The sequence below is a fragment of the Ovis aries genome, chromosome 11 (genome assembly GCF_016772045.2).
Source record: "Ovis aries strain OAR_USU_Benz2616 breed Rambouillet chromosome 11, ARS-UI_Ramb_v3.0, whole genome shotgun sequence".
In the NCBI taxonomy this organism is placed as follows: Eukaryota; Metazoa; Chordata; class Mammalia; order Artiodactyla; family Bovidae; genus Ovis; species Ovis aries.
The window spans coordinates 27,158,147-27,177,080 of record NC_056064.1 but is presented as its reverse complement, the minus strand read 5'-3'; the positions used below and the strand labels follow the sequence as shown (position 1 = coordinate 27,177,080).

The following is an 18,934-nucleotide window of genomic DNA, read 5'->3' as shown; positions in this document are numbered from 1 at the left end:
TGCTTGGTCTTGTGCTTTGTGGCCACCATCTTGGATTTCTTAATAATTTTACCTTTGAACTTGTGCTTTGTCCAATGGGACAATAGCCCATATGTGTGAGTAGAGGAGATAAGCCTAATATGCCATTTGGGATGCTCCATGAGCACAGAGGGCTTCCCTTGTGGCTCAGCTGCTAAAGAATTTGCCTGCAATGAGGGAGACCTGGGTTCAATCCCTGGTTTGGGAAGATCCCCTGGTGAAGGGGAAGGCTACCCACTCCAGTATTCTGGCCTGGAGAATTCCATGGACTATATAGTCCATGGGATCACAAAGAGTCGGCACAGAACTCTGATGGACCCACCATACATGGGAGTTCAGTGAGACTCAAAGTGAGTACAAGATAAGCATGTCATGCCTACACCTGAATAAGTGTAGGGGATGACAGGTGAGAGGCTACCGTTCCATTTGAAACAGAACTTGCTTTGAATCCAGAAAGAAGATAGTGGTCTTCTAGGAGACATGGATGATGGCAGGCATCCTACCATATCCATTCCCAGTCACATTAATTCGCTGCTTTAGCCAACCACTTCTTCTGGCAATGATGACAGACAGGTAAAATTGGGGCAACCCACAATTCTGTTTTCATTTCAGTCATCAGTAAGCTGAAGGTTAAAAAATGCTATTTTCTTTATTTAAAATAACATTAAATAAATTAAAAACACCATGAAAAGTCATGAGAAGAATCGTGGAAGAAAGGAAAGCATTTTATATTTTAGTACCTTGTGAAAAGAGAAAGTGTTAGTGGCTCAGTCATGTCTGACTCTTTGCAACCCCATGGACTATAGCCTGCCAAGCTCCTCTGTCTATGGAATTCTCCAGTTTACTAAACGGAAGACCAGTTTTTTCCAGCCTTTTTTCAAAAATATTTATTTATTTGACTGTGCCAGGTCTCAGTTGTGGCACTTGGGATTCTTATCAGGAGGTCCTTGGAGGCGGCATGTAGGACCTATATTTGCAGCATGTGGGATCTGATTCCCTGACAAGGGATGGAACCCAGGCCCCCTGCACAGTGAGTGCAGTGTCTTAGCCACTGGACCACCAGGGAAGTCCTTTCCCCTTTTTGAATAAGGGATTCCACATTTTCATTTTGCACTGGGTCCTACAAATTAGGCAGCTGGTCTTACTTCAGTCCCTTCTGCAGCAGACTCTGGATTAATTTTCTCAAAAGACAGTTTTAATTAGGCCACCCCTCAGCTCAAAGGGCTTCAAATGGCTTCTTGTGATCTTGCAGGATGCAGTTCTGATTCCTAGTCTAACTTTCAGGGAGCTTCACAATCTAGACCCAGTCTGTGTCCCCAACTTCTTTTGCCTCTAGGCTCCAACTAGCCCTCCGCTGAAGCTGAGCGGGCCATTCCTGGGACAGGCTGTGCTTACTCCTGACATTATTATACCTTTGTCCATTTTCTTTCCGAGTCCTGGAAGACTGCCCACTCTTCATAGTCCAGCCCCAACTTCCATTCATTCATTCAATGCGTACCTAATGAGAATTTGTTTAGAGCCAGGCGCTGTTCTTGTCCCTATGCTCCTGGGGCTCCCATTCTAATAAACAGTAAAAACAAACAAATTAAATGTTGGAGGGAGGAGGGAAAAACTGAGAGACTGGGATTGACATGTACACACTACTATATATAGAATAGATAGCTAATAAGGACCTACTGTAAAGCACAGGGAACTCTACTCAGTATTCTGTAATGACCTATATGGGAAAAGATTCTAAAAAAGAGTGTAACTGATTCACTTTGTTGTACAGCAGAAACTAACGCAGCATGGTAAATCAACTATACTCCAGTAAAAATTCATTAAAAAAAAATCAGCAGTGGGGCAATCCCTAAAAGATGTTCACCCATTTAGAGCAGGAATAAAATAAGTATTTTCAATAAAAATTTAAACAGGGCTTCCCTGGTGGTTCAGGGGTAAAGAATCCGCCTGCCACTGCAGAAGACATGGGTTTGATCCCTGGTCTTGGAAGATCCCACATGCCAAGGAGCAACTCAGCCCATGTGCCACAACTATCGTGCCTGTGCTCCAGAGCCTGAGAGCCACAATGACTGTGCCTATGTACTGCAACTACTGAAGCTCGCATGCCCTAGAGCCCTACTCCACAAGAGAAGCTACCACAATGAGAAGCCTGCATATTGCGACAAAGAGTAACTCCTGCTCACCACAACTAGAGAAAAGCCCGCACAGCAGCGAAGACCCAGCACAGCCAAGAATAAAGAAATACATTAAGTTAAATTTCAAAATTAATAACATTAATATTATGCAGGAAAAAAAGTAAGACGTGTAAAAGTAAAACTATGATGTGCCAGAGAATGCCTGAGTGTTCAGGGAAAGTCTTACTGAAAAGGTAAGTTTTAATGATCCGAAGTAATGCAAAGGAGCCATGGGGAACTGTAGGGGAAGAGCATTCTAGGAGCAGGAAGGGGTGAGTGCAAAGGCTGCGCTCCTGTGAGGGAAAAAGTCAAGACTGGGACAGCAAGAGATCTGAGAGGTAGGCAGAGGCCAAATCGTAAGGGTCCTTGTAAGCCAAAGGGAGCAGTTTGGATTTTAATCCAACCATCACAGAAACAATTCTAGGATTTTAAGCAGGGAATGGACTCAGTTAAATGTAACGAAAATCACCATGGCCACTGTGTGAGAGCTCACCATGGGAAGCAAGGAGACCAGGGAGCAAGGCTTTGTAGCGGTCCAGGTGGGAAATATGGATGGCCTGGCCCAAGGCAGCAGCTTTACAGGTGGAGACAGAAGTTCAGGATCTGTCATGAGCAATGGAGGTGACAGAGAGAGGAATCATGGCTAGTTGCCTAGATTTTTGTCTTCAGCAACTGTGCTGAAAACTCATCTATTTTATCTTTGCAACCAGGCTGTAAGTTCTTTCAAAACAGGCCTTTGCTTTAGACCTTGTTTTTGTTTTATTTCAATATTTGGCTGCACCGGGTCTGAGTTGCAGCATGCAGTATCTGTTTAGTTGCCGCATCTGGGATCCTGAGTTGGGGCCTGTGAACTCTTAGTTGCAGCCTGTGGGATCCAGTTCCCTGAGCAGGGACCAAACCCAGGCCCTCTGCACTGGGAGCATGAAGTCTTAGCTGTTGGATCACCAGGAAAGTCCCTGTCTTACATTTTGTATATAGCCCCCATATCCAAGCAACCCACAGAGCTACCCGCGATAAAGCCTGGTTGCTGCCCCGCCCTTCATGAATGCTTAGTCATATTTGACTCTTTTTGACCCCATGGACTGTAGCCCACCAGGCTCCTGTGTCCATGGGATTCTCCAGGCAAGAATACCAGAGTGGGTTGCCATTTCCTCCTCCGAGGTATTTTCCCGACTCAGCAATTGAACCCGGGTTTGCTGCATTGCAACAAGATGCTTTACCACTGAGCCACCAGGGAAGCCCCTTGGTTGCTGAACTGGGCTTAAACATGGAATAGCTCTTTCTACGTGAAACCCTAGTGAAGCAACTTGCCTTTTCCTTCATCAGACAGTACTGAAAGTGTTATTCGCTCAGTCATGGCCGACTCTTTGCGACCCCATGGACTGTAGCTCGCCAGGCTCCTCTGTCCATGGAATTCTCCAGGCAAGAATACTGGAGTAGGTTGCCATTCCTTTCTTGAGGGGATCTTCCGGACCCAAGGATCAAACCTGGGTCTCCAGCATTGCAGGCAGATTCGTTATCTTCTGATCAACAGGGAAGCCCCATTCATCAGATAAGGAGCAGAGTAATGGGCCAGCCTCAGTCTAGAGAGATGAGCCTGGATCTTACCCTCAACACACACAGCTTGGCAAACACAGGCCCAGGGGTGGCTTCAAGACTGTTGCTTCAGTCTCTGCCCTGCCTGAACCCCAACGTCACTTGAAAAAGAAAGAACGGGTGTCTTCTATACGTTTAGATAATGTTGCTCCCTTCCACACCTTCTCATCAAGGTGAGGGTCAGCATGAGGAGGGTTGGGATTTGAGGGGGGAGAACCCTCGACTCCAAGCAGCACTAGTGCTCACAGAGCAACAAGCTGAGGAAGGGTGTGGGGCAAAGAGCCATTACAACCTCCAACCTCTCCCTGGAACTCAGGCCTCCCTCCAGCATCTCCAGAAAGGAGGAAGGGATTAAGAGCTCCCATCTCCCCTCACTCATACCCAGAGCCTGTCCTGAGGTCTGTGCCCAGTAATTCCCTTCCCCCTCCCAATGAAATCCCAGGGACTCAGCTGTTTGGGTTCCCAACAAGATGGGTCTTTGTAGAGACAAGAACAAGGAAAGAAGGGGGAGGGGAGCAAGAGGAGTTATTATTTACTGGGTACAGAGTTTTGGTTTTACAAGAAGAGTTCTGGAGCTGGATGGTTCCACAACACTGTGAAGTCTATTGTCACTAAACAGGACACTTAGACATGGTTAAGATGGGGGCTTCCCTGGTGGCCCAGTGGTTAAGAGTCTGCCTGCTAATACAGGGGACATGGGTTCAATCCCTACTCCAGGAAGATCCTACATGCTCTGGGGCAACTAAGCCCCTGCATGGAAACTACTGAAGCCCATACAAATAGAGCCCGAACTCTGAAACAAGAGAAGCCAGCACGATGAGAAGCCTGTGCATTGGAACCAAGGAGTAGATCCTGCTTGCTAGAAGTAGAGAAAGCCTTGCATTATACTGAAGACTCAGTACGACCCAAAATAAATAAATAATAAATCTTAAAAAAAAAAAATGGTTAGGATGGGAGACTTCCATGGTGGTTCAATGGTTAAGACAGGTTTGATCTCTGATCAGGGAACTAACGTTCTGCAAGCTATGTGGTGAGGCGAGAAAAAAAACATTTAAGATGGTAAATTTTGTTATGTGTATTTTATCACAATCAAACAAACAGGAAGGAAAGACAGAAGTTCCTCTGCTAACCATATCAAGCTCCAACTCCCCAGGAGGACATACAAGGCCTCTCCCTCCACGGCACAAGGAGCCTCCCCAGTCTGCCCTCATTCCATCTCACCCTGCCCCCAGTTCAATCACATCACACACTCTTCCTTATATTCCGTACCCAGAAGGCTGAGACTTCTATTTCAAGAATTACACACAAGGCTAATGACATCAACAAAAGCAACATCTCTGGTACGTGGAGCACTTTCTATATGCCACACATCCAACCTATGTGATTCCATCAAACCCTCCCAGCAACCCTGAGTAGAATAACCTGCCCATTTTCCAGATGGGGAAACTGAAAAGTAAAGAGGACTAGTCATTTGTTCGAGTTCCTCGCACTTCCTAGGAGATCGCTATGAAAGCATTTTACATGTCTGTTTCTCTCCCCAGACCACTACTCTCTGGGCCAGGACCAAGTCTTATTTATTTTTGGAGTCCCTGTAGACTGCCTAACTCAGTATTTGGCATACTGTTGTGTGTGTGTGTTGGTGTGTAGTCGCTAAGTCGTGTCCAACTCTCTTGTGACACCATGGACTGTAGCCCGTCAGGCTCCTCTGTCCATGGGATTTCCCAGGCAAGAATACTGGAGTGGGTATTTCCTTCTCCAGGTAATCTTCCAAACCCAGGAATTGAACCCAAGTCTCTTGCATTGCAGGCAGATTCTTTACTGCTGAGCCACCAGGGAAGCCCCTTGGCATACTGTCAGGGGCCAATAAATGTTAGTTGAAAGAAAGAGAGAGAGAAGGAAAGAGAGAAGGTGAGAGAGAGGTAACACACATGGTGGCGTGAGTGGATGGCATAGGTCTGGAGGCTACACCATATGCTGCCAAGCTCCAGAAAGGTTTCTAAGGGTATGAGAGAGGCAGGGACACTGGACTGGCACTGTAGGTGCACTTGGTGGGAGCCTGGCAGAGTCTGTGTCAAAGCAGAATCAGTCTTAATGAAAGAGTGTAGACAGCTCTGGATGGTAATCAGGAATCTTGGAATCTAGGGCAGGCTGAAGAAAGAGAGGTTGGGGGCACAGTGTCCTGGACAGGATGGGATGGAGGGAGGAGAGAAAAGACAACCCTCAGGAGATTCCTCAGGGACCCGGGGCCAAGAAGTTGCCACTCAGAATAACCCCTTTGGTGGGGACCCAGGCGTGTTCAGGTCCTTTAGCCTCTCACTCCCACTGGCTTGCTCATACCTGAGGCACCCCACAGGACTGGTTTCATTATTCAGGTCTCTGCTGAAGTGACACTGCCTCAGAAAGACCTTCCCTGACCACTCGGCTAATGCTGCCTCTCCCCTACCACCTCTGATTGACTACAGGATTTTAATCTCTTTATTGAGATAATCACTACCTGAAATGACCTTGCTTATTTGTTTCGGTTTATGGGTTGTCTGACCATCCCCTCTCTCTCTCTTCTTTTTTTTCGGGTCTCATTTGCAGCATGCAGGATCTCCAGTCTTCATCAAGGCATGCGGGATCTTCCTCACAGTGCACAGGATCTCCAGCTGCGGTATGTGGGCTCTAGTTCTCTGACTAGGGATTGAACCCATGCCCTCTGCTTTGGGAGCACAGAGTTTTAACTGGACCATCAGGGAGGTCCCCATGTCTACCCTTTTCATCAAGGCATTCTCAGGGTCTAGAACAGTGCCTGGTATTCAACAGATGCTCTATAAATATCAGTTAGGGTGACCCTGAACATTGCCCAGGGACAGAGTTGAATCTGGACTCCCTGGCATGCTGAGTACCTTCCTGTAAAACACTCCAACTGGACAGAGACAGTGTAGACCTTGCAAACTTGAGACCGTAAGGGTTCAAGGAGGGACCTAGGATGTGTCTTCCAACCCAGAGACTCTCTGGAAGCTTTCTTACACTGGGGTCACTCAGGTCCTGGCTAATCCTTGTAGAAGAGGAACAGCAGGTCCAATGAGTGACTCACCCTGTTGCCTGGGTTACTGGTAGGCAGATCCTCGTAACCTAGGAAGCTGGGACACTGGGATCCCCATGGGATCTGGAGATGGGAGATGGGAATGAAGTTTCCCAGGAAGCCGGGGACTGAGGCAGGAGAGTACCCCAAGGAGGAGACGGGGCACCAGGAATCTCCAGGGGTCTGGGGGCTGAGGGCTAGGTCTCCATATATTCTTTGAAGGCAGAGATACTCCTGAATCTGTCTGTTCTTTCCAGGTGGGACCAGCACAAGCCAGTTCTTGTTTAATGGAGTAAAGACAAATTCTTCTGGGAACGAAGCTAGTGGGCCAAGACGAGGAGAGATAGAGGCATCTTTCTTCCTCTGCTCGCCACCCCCCCCAACCCCCACTTTTTCTTTCTCCCTGCTGCCTCCAACCCTTGTCCCAGAAGGCCACCATCTCTCTGTGACCCACTCACACCCCCTGCTGCTCCTGTCTGGGACAGCAGTGGCCTGACTAAAGGGACAAGAAAGATCCCATGTCTTCCCTTCCCTCCTGATTTCCGGGAACCAGCCTCAGAGCAACAAAGCTCAAGTTCCAAGGCAGCTGCTGCTAGAAAGGGAGGTGGGCTCCTGGCTCCCAGAAGGTGACTGGTATTTGGGTGTGTGTCTGTGGTGCTGTTACTGAGGTCTCAGCCTAGGAAGTCATCATTTCCTCAGGAAGCCCTCCTTGATCCCCAATGTAGGTCAAGGCCACTGGCCCTTGAGCTTTCTCAGTTCTCTGACTGCCCCTTTATGGTACTTATCAGAGTTTCCAATTATCTACTCACTTGTTAGTCTTTGATGGATGCCTGCCTCCCCCAGGGGACCACAGCACCGAAAGGACAGGAAGCAGGGTTAGTTTTGCTCCTCGGTATGACTCAGTGTTCAGCACAGTGCCTGGCACATTGCAGACACACCATAAACATTTGCTGAATAAATGAAGGAGTAACATTCAAAGGAGGTTCTTAGGTGGGGATTTAATGGGTGGTGTCACTGCCATTGCCTGGATTCTGGGGACAGCTGTGAGTCCAGATGTTCAGGCTTCTGCTCTGGGCCCGGTCCATGTCCAGACTCTGGCCTTGTGCCCAAAGGCCATCCAAGCAAAAGGAGGCAGAAGCAGTGTCTCCTAGAGGGAGGGAGCATGGAGGGGACATTGGGGATAGGGGGACCTGGATCCAGAAGCTCCTCCCCACTTTTTCAGTTCTCCATCTTAAATATTTGAAAGCACTTCCTCCCACCACCCCCTTATCCTCTCTCTTTTCCTCTTCCCTCCCAGAGGTTTCCTTCCCCTAAACATGTGCCCCTTCCCGCTTCCTCCCCTGCCCTTAGCTGTTTCCCATGGTGTGCTGAGAATCTTCAACATCACTCCGCTCGCTCGTTCTTACCTGGCAAAGCCCCTAGGAAGAGACGCCCCTGCGGCTGGACCCAGAGATCAAGGAGGGAGCCAGGGCCCGTGGGAGGCAGAGCAAGGATCTCCTTCTTTGCCCCCTGGCTCAAAACCACCCCGGACACAGTCAACTTCAGCTGAAGAGGGAGCCCCAAGACGAGGGGCAGATCCAGCCCTGGCCCCGACCCAGAAGACAACACCACTTTCTGCAGAGTGTGTGGGAAGGGACATAAGTGGGGGAGGGAAGAACGAACGGCACCCACTCCTTGTAGCCCTATCCCTGGCTGCCTGGATTCTTCCTCTCAGCCACACTATCTATGTCTATCCAGTCTATCTATCTCTGGCCATTCCCACCACCTCAGTCCTGCCTCAGCTCTCTTGTCTTGGCCTTCTATAAAACCATATCCACCCCCAAGAAAATATATAATCTAAGTAAAGGTCATTTGCTTGCTGTGGGCAGCTTTAATATGTGTCTCTGCACTGCCCCCCACCTCCCAGAGCCTTCATACTGTTGACATTTTGGAATTCCCTTTCCTCTCATTGCTCCTAGGCTCCACTGAGTATAGGCAGCATGCCCCGCCTTACTTGATCTTGGAGATGGATGCTGAGCCAAGAAGGGTTTTCTGGCGTCCCAAGAGCAAGGAGGCGGCCTGAACCTGCTGCCAGCTGGAGCGCCAGGTCCAAGGAGAAGGCCCAGGGCTCTGCATGAGGCTGGGGAATTTCTAGGGGGAGAAATGATCCTTCTGAGGTCTTAAGGCTAGGGATTCATGGAGAGAAGGGGCTAGTGGTGGAGGGAGATGGACACAGAGCTGGTCATGGAGGGAAAAATAGCCTTTACCTTGGAGACCAAATTCTGCACCAGTCCCTGGAGGGAAGAATATTCCAGGTTGAGACTCTACAGCACAGCTTCTGACACTAGTGGGGACAGATGCCGAGGTCTGGGCCTGTTGGTCCAGCCAGTCATCCTGGCGCAGGCAGGCATCCAGGGCAGGGACCAGCTGGAGCCCATGGTGGGAGGGAAGATGCAGAGGATGTTGGAATCAGGATATCTGAGCCCCAGTCTCAGCCTCCCTACCCTGTTTATTCCCCTCTAAGACCCAAGCATTTGCCCTCCCCCATGCATCTCTCACCCCATCCCCTCTCCTTAAAATATGTCGATGCAGATCCCTATGGCCACCCAGTCAGCAATGCTTTATCAGCTTTGGTCACCATTCCTGACCCTGGGATGCAGTTACCGGCAACCGGAGGTCGGAGGCAGGGAACAGCAGTCCTCCCAGTGCAATCCTCATGATGAGCTGGGAATTGTTGGCCAGTTGTCCAAAGACCTGTCTCAGACGCAGCACCTCCACCCCATCCACCCTGAGTAGCAAGGAATCCCCATGGATCTTCACTTCCATCTGCGAGAAGAAAAAGAGAAGAGGAATCAGAGGTCCCTGGAGCCTGCCTCTACCGCTTTATTCAGAGGTGATCTAGACTATGCCACACTGAAGATGGCAGAGTGGAAGGACTCGAGCTCACCTATCACGATAATCCCAAGTCACAACTAACTGCTGAACAACCATCAATCAAAACCAAACCAAACCAAACCTGGAACCTAAGAGAGGCAGTCTAGTCTGACAGAAAAAATATGTACTTGAAAGGTGAGCTGGTACCCCCAGCTCACTCTGGACCTGTCACTTACAAACTGACTAAGCCTCGGAACTCCCTTCTGAAAAAAATGCGGACAAGAATAGCAGCTTCAGAGGGCCTCTGTGTGGCTTCAATGTGGTGACAACAGTATAGGGATGCCTAATGACTTGGTTCCGTCCCATGCCTCAGACCAGCTCAAGATACGCTTCCCTCAGGACCAAATCTGACTTACCTGGTGCCACCTCCCATCGTCCAGCCGGGGTCCAGCACTCACTGTAAGCTGAGCCCAGTGATTATGAAGCTGGATTTCAGGCCTGCCATCCCGAAGCCCCAGCATAAACCAGTCATTCTTTGGGTTGGTATCACCATAAAAAATGACTCCCTCTGGATCCCAAGTCCGAAACTCAAAAGAGGAGGAGATTCTGGAAGGACATGAAAGGAAGGACTGTGTAGGGGGCGTGCGCTTTGAGCATAGACTTGAGGTTGAGGGAGGAGGAGTTCAGGTAGAGAGAAGGACAGAGAGACAGGGAAAAGAGAGGGACTGATGCACTGTTTACAATAGCCAGGACTTGGAAGCAACCTAAAGGTCCATCAACAGAGGAATGGATAAAGAAGACATGGTGTATATATATATACATGCACACACATACATATATATATGCATGGTATACACACACACACACACAATGGAATATTATTCAGCCATAAAAAGAATGAAACAATGCAACCTGGACAGACCTAGAGATTATCATACTAAATGAAGTAAATCAGACAGAGAAAGAAAAACACCATATGCTATCACTTACATGTGGAATTTAAAAACTGATACAAATGAACTTATTTGCAAAACCAAGTCGCAGTCATAGAAAACAAATTCACAGCTACCAAAGAGCAAAAGGTGGGGGGATAAATTGGAAGTGTGGGATTAACAGGTACAAGCTATTATATATAAAATAGATAGTTGACATACTGTATAACACAGGAAACTATATTCAATATCTTGTAATAAGCCATAATACAAAAGAACCTAAAAAAGAATATATATATATATATATAACATGTTTTATAAATATATATAATTGAATCACTTTGCTGTACCCCAGAAATGCAACACTGTAAATCAACTATACTTCAATTAAATAAAGCAAAAAAAGAGGAGCTGATGGAGAGAGGGTGATGTCAGGAGACTAGGTCAAAGAATTGGGTCAATCTCATACTTTGTGATTTTGGTGAGGTTAAAGGTCATAATGGTAACGGGTTCTTGTCCAGGGCCATTGCTGAGGTGCAGAGCAGGAGAGTCTTCAGTTGTCTGTTGAAGAGAAAAGTAAGCCAAAATAAGGACATGCCAGAGACAGATGGAGGGGGAGGCATTGCTACCAGGCCAGAGGAGGAAAGCAAAGAAGAGGGCAAAGCCCCAGCGTAGCTCACTGAAACACATGCAGGGCATAGCACCCTGTCCCACTCCTGCACCTGGCTGGGGAGAGGAGGTCTCAGGGCCGGTCCTCCGTGGCTGGGAAGTGGTAGCAACAGCAACAGCAGCAGCCCGTGCCAAATGGCCAGTGGACCTCTGCTCACCATAATCAGCTGCGGTCCTCTTTTAGCCTCCAATGACTCTGGGGCAAATGCGTAGGGGAAGGCAGCCTTCCACATGGTTGTTGGAGGGTTAAAGGTTGCCCTGGGGGAAGAAGGGGGGCAGGAGACAGGGCCACTGACCCTCTGGCCCCTCTGAGGACAAATGGAGTGAGGGACAGAGTCTCTCCACTACCCTCCCCCACTGTTGGGCAAGTTTATGAGCTGAGAGAGGACAGCTCACTTGCACTCTCCTTCCTGGGTCCTCCAAGCCTACCTGCAGAGGCTGCCTTGATGACAAACACGAGATCTAGAAACACTCCTGCCGGGCTACCCAAGTAGCATCTTCTATAAGGTCTAGAGCTGAGACATGGAATCCCAAACACCAGCTGGTTGGCTGTGGGTGAGTCACCCCACCAGTGTGCTCTAGTGTCCTGTCTGCAAAATGTGAAAAATAATACCTACTTTCTGGGGTCAATGTGAAGGAGGATGAATGGAGATAATGCAGATTCAAAGCCTGGTATCTGCTCTGAGCTCCTCCCTCGGTGTTTTCCCAGGCCTCTGAGGCTTGCCTCCTAAGGAGGGATTGTCTCCGAGTGTGATTCAGTGGATACTAGGAGTTCTGCCTCCCACCCCCAGTTAGCTTCTTATCCGTTTATCACAACGCCGAACCATTTACCAATAGAAATTCATCCCTCTCTCCCTCATCCATTTTAAAATATAAATGCCCCCAGAAGAAGTCACACTTTGAGCCAGTAGGAAAGAGCTGGAGGTCTTGGGGCTCACCCCGAGTCTGGAGTCTGGGTGGGCTGGAATGGGTGAGTTTGAGCGAAGGGAAGAGCAGATAATCACTGCACTCTTCAGTTAAAGAAAGAGGTAATTTTGGAGCCGTGGGGTTTCTCCACTGGAGGCTGGAACACCCAGATAACTCAGACGAGAAAGCCTCTGCAGTACAGCCTTGACCCCTGCCCACGGGCGCGGTCACGAGACTCGGCCACTGTGGGGCAGAGTCGGGGTGGGGGCGGGGTGGGGAACATATCCGTTCTGCAAGCTGATTGGCTGGCAGGTGCGCGCTGGCGGGGGCTGAAATTAGGGGCGCCCAGACAGTGAGGACCCCTTAGTCCTACCTCTCTCTCCGCAGTAGCCAGAATCGAGCTTCAGTTTCCCAGCCCTTGGAGCCCCCACCGCCTCGCTCCCCGCCATTCCCGCGGCTTTCGGGAATCCGAATTTGTAGGCCCCTTAAAGGGTCCGAGTTGCTCGTCTCCCCTTCCTGCAGAACGGAAGACTTCGGTCCCTGACGTTGGGGAACAGGATGGCTTTCGTGATGATCCGAGAAGCCAAGGAGGGAGATTGTGGAAATATCCTGAGGCTGATTCGGGTGAGGGCTGCCGGCTCGAAACCAGGGTCCCAAGAAGGGGTCAGAGTGGCTGGGGTGGGGAGCGTGGAGGAGAAGGAAGTGGGAGTAGAGGGAGGAGCGCGCCCTGAGGTCTTGCTGAGGGAGCAGCGAGGCCCTCCTGCCTTCATCTAGCCTCTGCCCCCGCGCTGTAGGAACTCGCTGAGTACGAGAAACTCTCAGACCAGGTGAAGATCAGTGAAGAAGGTAGGGACCCAAATCCTGAGTCCTGACGGAGGCTGGGACTCCCCAGGCAATAACTGCAGGCTGGGCACACACCCAATCCTTCTTTCTCTTCTCTTTATCCCAAACCCGATCTCTGCAGCCCTAAGAGCAGATGGCTTTGGAGAGACTCCTTTCTATCACTGTTTGGTGGCAGAGATTCTTTCTGCACCGGGGGAGCCACAGGGTAAGAATACCCCAACTTTAGAGGTGCCCTCTCCAGTCAGCCTCAAAGGTATTTCCCCCAGGTGCCCAGAGGCCTGATCCTTCTTTTTTTTCTCTTGCAGGGCCCTGTGTGGTGGGCTATGGGCTATATTACTTCAGCTACAGCACATGGAACGGACGAAATATTTATCTAGAAGACATCTATGTGAAGCCAGAATATCGAGGTACTGGGAAGAGGCCAGGATGGGAGAAAAGCAACCCATGAAGGGACCACCATCCCTTGTCTCTCAATCCTAGCTTATGACCTTTGCTGGTCCTCTTCAATTCAGACAATCCTTCTTTTTTCTCCCCACATCAGGTCAAGGGATTGGTTCCAAAATAATCAAAAAAGTGGCTGAGGTGAGGAGAGGGATGGCACTAGGAGTTGGGCCCTGGCAAAGCCGAGCTGTATGGGAGGCACCTGGGTTGAATAGAGGGTGAGAAAGTCTTTTCCTTTTTGACTCCAGAAAAGTGAGCAGTGTCTTCTCTCATAGGTGGCTTTGGATAAGGGCTGCTCCCAGTTACGCCTGGCAGTCCTGGACTGGAACAAGAGGGCTATGGACTTGTACAAGGCCCTCGGAGCCCAAGATCTGACGGAAGCTGAGGGCTGGCACTGCTTTCGCTTTGAAGGAGAGGCGATGAGGGAGTTGGCAGGAAAGTGATGCCACCCCTGGGGGATTGCTGTTTCAGCTTCTCCATCCCCACAAACTGAACACTCCTTAGAGACTGTCTCCACTGACCAAAGCCTCCCTGAAGGAAGGGAAGGAGGGTCGGAGGCGAATATTCCCAGATAGAAAGAGCAGAAGTGAGGAAGAGGCAGGCCTTCCCACCTCCTTGTTAAGCGTGAAAAATAAATGAGAATTCCTTCTGTATGTTGATGTGGTGTTGAGTAGAAGAACTGAGGATTCCATAAGCTTCAGCTCCCCTCCCTCAGCATTCTGGTCAGTGGATGTTGCTCCTGGGGGTAAAACTGGGCCTAAGATGATATCTGGTCTTCCCTGATGGCTCAGTGGTAAAGAACTTGCCTGCCAATGCAGGAGAGCATGTTCAATCCCTGGGTGGGGAAGATCCCCTGGAGGAGGAAGTGGCCACCCACTCCAGCATTCTTACCTGGGAAATCTCACGGACAGAGGAGCCTAGCTGTCTACAGTCCATTGGTTCACAAAAGAGTCGGACACAACTCAGTGACTAAACAACATGACTTTTACCCTCAATGGACTGAGTACTGACTCTGGCCTGTGGTATATAGAAAAAGAAGGGAAGGGATCAGCTTGCGCATCAAGCTTGTTGGTCAGGTTTGGGATCTGGACAAAGGCCTGCCACATCTGGCCTGGGCTTATGGAATTTAAGACTGAGCCAGGCCCACCAACTCAATAGATGGAGCAGGCTGCCACCTGGTGGCCGCATTTCAGGGACACTAGGAAGGATCACTCGCCCCAACTTAAAAAAAAATCCACGCAGCTAGGGAGTGCTTTTTCTTTTTCAAAAGTCACAAAGTCTTTATTTTCAGTTTAGTAGAACTAAAATAAACCTTTAGGACCCATGGAGACAAGAAGGCAAACAGACTCATTTCCCACTTTCATACTATTTTATTACAAGTTATGCAGGTTTGTTGTAGAGAAGTTTGAAGGGACATATAAAAATAGAGAAGCAAAAGACAAAGGAGAAAAGGAAAGATATACCCATTTGAATGCAGAGTTCCAAAGAATAGCAAGAAGAGATAAGAAAGCCTTCCTCAGTGATCAATGCAAAGCAATAGACGAAAACCATAGACTGGGAAAGACTAGAGATCTCTTCAAGAAAATTAGAAATACCAAGGGAACTTTTCATGCAAAGATGGGCACAAAAAAGGACAGAAATGGTACGGACTGAATACACAGAAGAACTATACAAAAAAAATATAGTTTTGTATACTTACTTTTTTGTAAGTAAGTACGCATAATAATGGTGTGATCACTCATCTAGAGCTAGACATCCTGGAATGCAAAGTCAAGTGGGCCTTGGGAAGCATCACTACGAACAAAGCTAGTGGAGGTGATGGAATTCCAGTTGAGCTATTTCAAATCCTAAAAGACGATGCTGTGAAAGTGCTGCACTCAATATGCCAGAAAATTTGGAAAACTCAGCAGTGCTGAGAAAAGGTCAGGAATAGGGCTGGAAAAGGTCAGTTTTCATTCCAATCCCAAAGAAAGGCAATGCCAAAGAATGTTCAAACTACTGCACAATTGCACTCATCTCACATGCTAGCAAAGGAATGCTCAAAATTCTCCAAGCCACGCTTCAACAGTACATGAACCGTGAACTTCCAGATATTCAAGCTGGTTTTAGAAAAGGCAGAGGAACCAGAGATCAAATTGCCAACATCCACTGGATCATCGAAAAAGGAAGACAATTCCAAGAAAACATCTATTTCTGCTTTATCGACTATGCCAAAGCCTTTGACTGTGTGGATCACAATAAACTGTGGAAAATTCTGAAAGAGATGGGAATACCAGACCACCTGACCTGCCTCTTAAGAAACCTATATGCAGGTCAAGAAGCAACAGTTAGAACTGGACATGGAACAACAGACTGGTTTCAAATCGGGAAAGGAGCATGTCAAGGCTGCATATTGTCACCCTGCTTATTTAACTTATATGCAGAATACATCATGAGAAATGCTGGGCTGGATGAAGCACAAGCTGGAATCAAGATTGCCAGGAGAAATATCAATATCAGATATGAAGATGACACCACCCTTATGGCAGAAAGTGAAGAAGAACTAAAGAGCCTTTTGATGAAAGTGAAAGAGGAGAGTGAAAAATTTGTCTTAAAACTCAACATTCAGGAAACTAAGGTCATGGCATCTGGTCCCATCACTTCATGGCAAATAGATGGGGAAACAGTGGAAACAGTGAGAGACTTTATCTTTTGGGGCTCCAAAATCACTGCAGATGGTGAGTATAGCCATGAAATTAAAAGACGCTTGCCCCTTGGAAGAAAAGTTATGACCAACCTAGACAGCATATGAAAAAGCAGAAACTACTTTGCCAACAAAGGTCCGTCTAGTCAAAGCAATGGTTTTTCCAGTAATCATGTATGGATGTGAGAGTTGAACCATAAAGAATGCTGAGCACCTAAGAATTGATGCTTTTGAACTGTGGTGTTGGAGAAGACTCTTGAGAGTCCCTTGGACTGCAAGAGGATCCAACCAGTCCATCCTGAAGGAAGTCAGTCCTGACTATTCATTGAAAGGACTGATGCTGAAGCTGAAACTCCAATATTTTGGCCACCTGATATGAAGAACTAACACATTTGAAAAGACCCTGATGCTGGGAAAGATTAAAGGCGGGAAGAGAGGGGATGACAGAAGATGAGATGGTTGGATGGCATCACTGACTTAATGGACATGAGTTGAGTAAACTCCGGGAGTTGGTAATGGACAGAGAGGCCTGGCTTGCTGCAGTCCATGGAATCGCAAAGAGTTGAGCACGACTGAGTGACTGAACTGAACTGATAAAAATAGAATCCATAGCCTTACTTACATCACTACTCTTAACCCTTTGGTATCAATTCCCTAGACTTTTTTCAATGTATATGTATACATATAAACATACATATAATTAGTTAAGTGTGTGTGGTTTTACTGGATCATACTCTTTTGCAAACATTTTTCATTTAACAATAAACCAGAAACATCTTCCCATGCTATTAAACACATCGTCATTTTCAATGGTGACTTATTATTCCTTTTGTGGAATAACCATTGGTTAAATGGTCATGATTTAGATACTGGACAAGGACGAGCAGGTGACATAAATGTGTAAATTGTAAGAAACATGATGTATGCCGTCTAGAGAGTTGAAGTGCTGTGCTGCGCTAAGTCACTTCAGTTGTGTCCGATTCTTTTTGACACTATGGACTGTAGCCCACCAGGCTCCTCTGTCCATGGCATTCTCCAAGCAAGGATACTGGAGTGGGTTGCCACTTCCTTCTCCAGGGAATCTTCCCAACCAAGGGATCAAACTCAAGTCTCCTGCATTAGCAGGTAGATTCTTTACCACTGAGCCACCAGGGAAGCTCCATATGTAACACACAGTAGTGTTAATTATATTTATCATGGCATATATTACATGCCTCCTATTGAGTTTTTATTTTTGCTTTTATGTTTTTAATTTCTAAGAGCTCTCTTTTGTTCTCTGCATTTTAAGAATGTTCTGTTTTTGTTTCATGGATAAATGTTCTTTTCTTGTCTGAGAATATTCATAGGTTTTTAAAATAGTGTTTTCCTTCTTGGATAGTCTTTATTTCCTCTATGCTTTTTTTTTCTTTCTCTATTTGTTTAGTCTTTGTCTTTTGTTTAAAGACTTTCCTCAAATGTCTGGTAATCCTCAGCTGTCTGCTTATATTTAAGATCTGTACACTGAGGTACTGATCGGCAACTGTGATTGTGTCTGTATAGGAGGTAGAGAGGCATGTAGACTGCAAACTTTTACTATAGGGTGATTCATGAGGCTGTTTCCTCGAGGAACCCCTAATGTCAGAACCCTTAGGTCTTTTTCCTTGTTTGATCAGATTTCCCAGAAGAGATGCTTCCAAACTTCTGCCTGGAGGGTATAAATCTGGTTGTACACAGAGCTGGGTGAAGAGGGAGTCTGGGGCAAGTCTGAACATTCAATCTGTAAACTTTCATTTAATCCTCATTTTTCGTATCTCTTTAGCTTTTAGCTATCTATCAATCTATCCATCTTTCTATCTTCCTCCCAAACTCTCTAAGTATTTAGAACTCCTAATGCAGGTCTTCCCTGACAGTCCAGTGGTTAAGACTCCATGCTTCCACTGCAGGGGCACTGGGTTCAATTCCTGGCTAGGAACTAAGATCCCATTTACTACATGGTGTAGCAAAAAAAAAAAAAAAAAAAATCCTAAGACAGGCTGTGGCATTCTGTTGACACGTTTTGCACATCTTGTATAGTCCAGCTAAAATAATATCACCTAAAGGCAAGTCTGCTGAAAATCCAGTCACAGTTCCCACTGCTCTCAACACAAAGTCCAAACCTCTTGCCAGTCCATCCAGGCTGTGGCCCAAACTTCCATCATCTGAAACATTATTCCAGCCTTGTGTTCTCTTTAAGTCAGTTCTGTCCATATTAGACTCCTTCCAGTCCCTCAGATGCACTGTACTCTCCCCTCTGGACCTTCTGCACATGCCATTCCCCCTTCTGAAATGCTGTCCCCTGTTTTTCCACTCTCATCCTTGGCCATTCTGGACAAAGACAGGAGCAGATGAAAAAGTACAAGTCAAATCTGAGAGGACTGATGCTGCCAGATGCTTGGAAGTTATGATGGTGCCATTTCCAAAACAAAATTCTGCCACTCCTGTGACTTCAGGATCCAAAACCAAACTTTTTGGTTTGACAGCTAGCCCTCCTGATAATCTGTCCCACTTAATTTCTCTCTCCCTCTCTATTCCTCATTTCTCTCTCCCTCTCTATTCCTCTATAACTCAACCATGTCCGAATCTTTGCAACCTAGGAACCGTAGCAGACCAGGCTCCTCTGTCCTGGCAAGAATACTGGAGTGGGTTGCCATTTCCTCCTCCAGGGGATCTTCCCAACCCAGGGATCTAACCTGCGTCTCTAAAGTCTCCTGCATTGGCAGGCAGGCTTTTTACC

The 18,934-nt window shown here is 47.5% G+C and overlaps 2 protein-coding genes across 8 annotated transcripts; one reads left to right on the top strand and one right to left on the bottom strand.

Annotated features, from left to right (window-relative positions):
* Nucleotides 1-4,852: 4,852 nt before the first annotated feature.
* On the bottom strand, nucleotides 4,853-12,691 carry SHBG (sex hormone binding globulin). 7 transcript variants are annotated; one of them, XM_060395407.1, is made up of 10 exons: nucleotides 11,927-12,415; nucleotides 11,739-11,824; nucleotides 11,363-11,567; nucleotides 11,110-11,201; nucleotides 10,125-10,314; nucleotides 9,499-9,660; nucleotides 9,102-9,261; nucleotides 8,849-8,985; nucleotides 8,262-8,469; nucleotides 4,853-8,002 (listed from the first exon to the last, which is right to left on the bottom strand). In XM_060395407.1, exons 3-10 carry the CDS (start codon nucleotides 11,540-11,542, stop codon nucleotides 7,854-7,856), a joined length of 1,278 nt encoding a protein of 425 aa, XP_060251390.1. In that variant the 5' UTR covers nucleotides 11,543-11,567; nucleotides 11,739-11,824; nucleotides 11,927-12,415; the 3' UTR covers nucleotides 4,853-7,853. The 7 variants fall into 7 exon arrangements, with proteins under 7 accessions (XP_060251390.1, XP_027830758.1, XP_042112564.1 ...); XM_027974957.3 differs by having other exon boundaries at nucleotides 11,739-11,899; nucleotides 12,248-12,415; XM_042256630.2 differs by having other exon boundaries at nucleotides 12,248-12,415.
* SAT2 (spermidine/spermine N1-acetyltransferase family member 2) lies at nucleotides 12,547-14,152 on the top strand. The gene is made up of 6 exons (XM_004012669.5): nucleotides 12,547-12,839; nucleotides 13,010-13,061; nucleotides 13,180-13,263; nucleotides 13,364-13,465; nucleotides 13,600-13,640; nucleotides 13,775-14,152. The coding sequence occupies exons 1-6, from the start codon at nucleotides 12,774-12,776 to the stop codon at nucleotides 13,940-13,942; spliced, it is 513 nt and encodes a 170-aa protein (XP_004012718.1). The 5' UTR covers nucleotides 12,547-12,773; the 3' UTR covers nucleotides 13,943-14,152.
* The last annotated feature ends 4,782 nt before the right edge of the window (nucleotides 14,153-18,934 follow it).